This window comes from Sinocyclocheilus rhinocerous, unplaced genomic scaffold (genome assembly GCF_001515625.1).
Source record: "Sinocyclocheilus rhinocerous isolate Xijiao unplaced genomic scaffold, SAMN03320098_v1.1 scaffold2214, whole genome shotgun sequence".
Lineage (NCBI taxonomy): Eukaryota > Metazoa > Chordata > Actinopteri > Cypriniformes > Cyprinidae > Sinocyclocheilus > Sinocyclocheilus rhinocerous.
Genome location: NW_015636528.1, coordinates 31725 through 37114, shown reverse-complemented (window position 1 = coordinate 37114; position 5390 = coordinate 31725). Strand labels below are relative to the sequence as shown.

The 5390-nt window shown below is 34.5% G+C and overlaps 1 protein-coding gene across 1 annotated transcript in view; it reads left to right on the top strand.

Moving 5' to 3' along the window:
- Positions 1 to 5390, top strand: part of LOC107747791 (transcription factor 7-like 1-B) — a 76114-nt gene that overhangs the window by 50226 nt on the left and 20498 nt on the right. The window contains exon 4 of the mRNA XM_016562380.1: positions 1039 to 1122. Coding sequence (XP_016417866.1) covers positions 1039 to 1122 — 84 coding nt within the window. The remainder of the gene's footprint in view (positions 1 to 1038; positions 1123 to 5390) is intronic.

The following is a 5390-nucleotide window of genomic DNA, read 5'->3' as shown; positions in this document are numbered from 1 at the left end:
TCAGTTTTGATTTCCTGCTGACTTTAATGCGCTCTGCTCAAACTCTCTTTCAAATACTAGTATGAGAATATTAGTTGAAACTAAATGTGTTTTAATTAATTTTAAATTCTTGAGCAGCCTTAAGAAATCCATGCACATGAAAATCTGCTGTATCCGGCAGTTAAAAACTGATATACAAACCAGATGTCTGAAGTGAACTCCACTGAGGTTTCAGCTATGACCATAAGACCAAATGGAGCAAAACAAGAAGATCTGGACACAACCTCTGCATTTATTAAAAAAAGCGCATTGTGCGCACCTGTTTGGCCCACGGTAGAGAACATGCGGCCCGGGCCACACGAAGTTTGCTCTGTTCGCTAGTTGAAGTGATTCAGGGAGAGGTCAAAAGTGCAGGGCTATTCACTTGAGCTTTATAGATGTGGCTGTGTTTTTACCACGGTCCAGTTTTCCCACCTCTCTCCATGGGATTTCTTCTCAGCTGTCCACTACACGACACACACACACACACACAATCTCCCTCGATAGTCGCCCACAGCTGGGCTCTGGGAGGAACACATTCTCCGACAAACACAGATTTCACACTCTCACTCTTTCTCCGTTACACACACACGATACAGACAGGTGTTTGCGAGTAGAATTGCTCTCTGCTGACCGTTCGATTTATTTGCCTCTGAGAAGCAGATCTCATGCTGGAAGATTCTGTTAAGTCTCTTTTCAGTTCGACGTTTGCAGACAGGTGTTTGCGAGTAGAATTGCTCTCTGCTGACCGTTCGATTTATTTATGAGCCTCTTGAGAAGCAGATCTCATGCTGGAAGATTCTGTTAAGTCTCTTTTCACTCATTCATCCACGGTTAGTCATCAGCAAGGTGCTATTGTAAACATGTCTGACAAAACGTGTTGGTTGACTTTGCCACCCACTGAGGTGAAGTTTCTGCTCCTGTTTTGTGCATGAACTTTTCCATTGACTTTTGATAGAGAGATGTGAATTAAAATGCGATGTTGGTGTCTCATCTGAGTTTTGTTGTTGTGTTTGACAGTATCTTCAGATGAAATGGCCTCTTCTGGACGTTCCAGGCACGGCAGTACTCAGAGACTCACGATCACCTACTCCAGGACAATTAGTGAGTATCTCACTAACACACACACACACACACACATACACACAGTGGCCACTATAAGTATGCAGACACTTCATATGTCATTGCATCAGATGGAATGGACATTTATTGTACAGACAGATGGCACAAACACCATGACTTTCTCAGAATGCATCTCAGTTTTCTTTTTAGCAGAAGTAATTTATCTCACAACTCTGACTTTTTAGTTTCTCACAATTCTGCTTTTATAGCTTGTGATGCTGTTTATATCTCATAATTCTGCGTTTAAGTCTCATAAAGACTTTTTTCTTATAATTTTGCATTTACATCTCACAACCCTTCTGCATTTCTAGCTTGCAATTCAGCTTTTCTATCTCATAATTCTGCATTTATATCTCATAATTCTGTTTATATCAGGCAATGCTGACTGTTCTCAGAATTCTGCATTTATATCTCATAATTCTGTTTATATCAGGCAATGCTGACTGTTCTCAAATTCTGCATTTATATCTCATAATTCTGTTTATATCGGGCAATGCTGACTGTTCTCAGAATTGTGAATTCATATCTCTCAGTTGTGAGTTTATCTCACAATTCTGGATTTAAAGCTTGCAGTTATATTTCTTAACTCTGCATTTATATCTCACAATTCTGCATTTATATCTCATAATTCTGTTTATATCAGGCAATGCTGACTGTTCTCAGAATTCTGCATTTATATCTCATAATTCTGTTTATATCAGGCAATGCTGACTGTTCTCAGAATTGTGAATTCATATCTCTCAATTGTGAGTTTATCTCACAATTCTGGATTTAAAGCTTGCAGTTATATTTCATAACTCTGCATTTATATCTCGTAACTCTGCATTTATATCTCACAATTCTGCATTTATATCTCATAATTCTGCTTTTAAGTCTCATAATGGACTTTTTTCTTATAAATTTGCATTTACATCTCACAATTGTTCTGCATTTCTAGCTTGCAATTCAGCTTTTATATCATAATTCTGCATTTATAACTCATAATTCAGACTTTTCTTCTCAGAATTCTTCATTTATATCCAATAATTCTGTTTATATCAGGCAGTGCTGACTTTTCTTGTCAGAATTAAACATTTGTAGATTGCAGTTTTGTTTTGTATCTCATAATTCTGACTTTTCTCAGAATTGTGAATTCATATCTCACAGTTGTGAGTTTATCTCACAATTCTGAATTTAAAGCTTGCAGTTGTTTATATTTCATAATTCTGCATTTATATCTCGTAACTGCATTTATATCTCACAATTCTGCATTTATATCTCATAATTCAGCGTTTATATATCGGAATTATGTTTATATCTCGTACTTCTGCATTTATATCTCATAATTCTGTTTATCTCGTTCTGCATTTAATCTTGTAATTATGCATTTCTTATGATTCTGTTTATATCTTGTAATTCTGCATCTATATCGTGCAATTCTGACTTTTTGTGAAGAAAAACTTTTGAACTGGGGGGGCTTTGTGCATCTATTGAAAGTCAATGCTACCAAAATTTAAAAGCTTCAAAATGTACATAAAGACTTCAAACTGAAAATAAAAATGTAAATAGAAGATGTAAATAAAACAAAAATCATTGGAGTATGTTTTACATCACATTTTTTGGGTACATCAATGTAATCCATATTAATCAAGAATTTTATTCTGAAGAGAGACAATAACTTTGTTGAACAGAATAATTTATGCTTTTATTCGTATATAAACATTGAACAATGCATAACATACAAGCACAACAGATAAAGTAAATGGAACGTGCACATATTTGATGAGCTTTATGTATATGCAACCCTCTACATTGCGAGTAAATCACTCGCATATGCGACTAAATCTTCACTCTGGGCGACTAAATGATGTCTAATATTAGCCAATTGCTAATAAATTCTCAGATTTTACTCGCCAGTGTGAATATATCAGTCTGGCGAGTAAACAAAAAAATTTACTAGCCAATGGCGATTTAATTGCCAAGGTGTTCGTAGAGGGCTGATATGTGCACTGATCAGTGTTTAAATATATTTAATATTGCCATTTTTGTTCTGCAGATGAATGAAAGTCTTATGGGTTTGAATGGACAGAATTTTCAATTTTTACATGCCAAAAACTATCCCTGTAACGTCAGCATGAAATTAGTTTGAAAAGCATGAAAAGTAATTCCATGCATTTTATTTATGATCTTATTGTGAATGAATCATTCACATGTTTGTTTTTGTTGACGTGTATACAAGGTCACACTGAATTTAAGCAAATTACATTCAGATGTTTTTTTTCCCCCCATACCAAATCCCTAATGTGTTTTTAATAGTTGTGTCAGGTAATCTTTATTGATGCACATAAAGGCTACCTGAGCTTGTTTTGATTTGTGTAATTGATGTGGATGACCATGCAAAGCGTTTGCTTTTGTTTGGTGTGCAATGAGAACCGCTTTTCTGAAGAGGAAAAAATCAAAAAGCCCAGTGTTTCCAGCCTACAGCGTATTTGAGAATAAAATTAATTTATTTTATACTGTACATGGTCAGTTATAATCAAGCAGTTTTGGTTGCCTGTAGGTGCATACCAACTAATGAAAGCTGTTTTCTCAGTGATTCTGGCTCAAACCGGAATGAGTGGTACATATATTTCACTGCTTAGTGTACAGTGATCGCTGCTGGATAAGAGCGAGCTTCCCTGTTGGGCAGATCTGTGTGAATTCCAGTCAGGCAGGTTGGAGGTCAGGAGGTTTGCAGGATGGTAGTTTGTATCCTCAGCAGACCTCTGTGGTTTGATTCACCTCTGGTAAGCTGATGAGAGGTGATAAATTTAACCAGAGCGTTACATTCTTGCTGCGGTGGATGTGCAGTGCTCATGTTTATTCAACGAAGTCAAACGGCACAAATAAATCAATGTATGGGAAACTGGTAATGTATATCGAAATATCGGAAATGTGTTTAAAAATCATATCACCGTTATTGAAAAAAATTATATCGCGATACATATTGATATTGAATTATTGTCCAGCCCTAGTGTGTGTGTGTGCGCGAGAATGTGTCAGGATGAAACATGCAAACACACAACATGAGGAACCTCAGAGGGTGAGTCAGGTAGACTGACCCGTACTAAACCGGTTTCAAAGCAGAGTAGGTGAATGAGTGACTTTTCTGCACGCAGATATGATCATCAAACTTTAAACATCTAATACGTGATTAATCAGTATTGTTTAATGTCAAATTTATTGTAAGAAATCATTAACAAACATTATACAATAGATAATCCACACTGAAATTAAGAATAAAAAAGTATTGTTTAATGTCAAATTTATTGTAATAAAATGAACACTATAAAATGTATAATTTGCATGGAATTTAAGAACAGAAAAGTGTTGTTTAATGACAAATTTATTGTAAAAAATTTACAGACATTGTATAGTGGATAATACACACTGAATTTGAGAATAGAAAAGTGTTAGGTTTAATGTAAAATTTATTGTAAAAAAAAATTAACAAACATTATAAAATGTATAGTTTACATGGGATTTAAGAATAGAAAAGTGTTGTTTAATGTCAAATATATATGTTTTTTAATTAACAAACATTATAAAGTGGATAATCCACATTAAATTTTATTTATTGTAAAAGATAAGAATATAAATAGTGGGAAATTATAAAATGAATTAAATAAAAATGGTTAAAATGAAAAAAAAAAGTCTGATTATTTTTTTATTTGGATTAACCAATTTATGGATTATAATAGAAGTAATGGATTTTATAAAACAAAGCATTTGGAAAAGTTTTTACTTGGGTTACTCTTAGGGCTGCACGATTAATCGAATGCGATTGTCATGCGCATTTTGTTAGTAAAGCCGGTTCTGTAATCAGCAGGAAATCATCATCACGTGCTTTCAGATGGAGCAGCATTTACTACACAGAGCCGTAGTTCACTGACAAGTTACGCAAAAAAATCTTATTTTTCACATTTAATAACACGTTTTTACTCCAAACTCACTTCATAACGTCAGTCGAGTGTTTGAAATAAATCCTTCTGTGAGATGATGTGGCTTCTTACACAGAATAAGGCACGCAACATATTTCATAGTATTTAAGCAGTGATAAAGGCATTGCATTATAAATATACTTTATTTGAATGAAAATTATAATAATAAGAACTCAGATAAACCGTATATTGCCGCAGTCGTGTGTTTATTAGTCACGTTGAATCAATGAAAGCAGCTGAATCTTCTGTTTATTCAGCTGCAGCAATAGGCATTTCCTGGGTTTCTTCTGC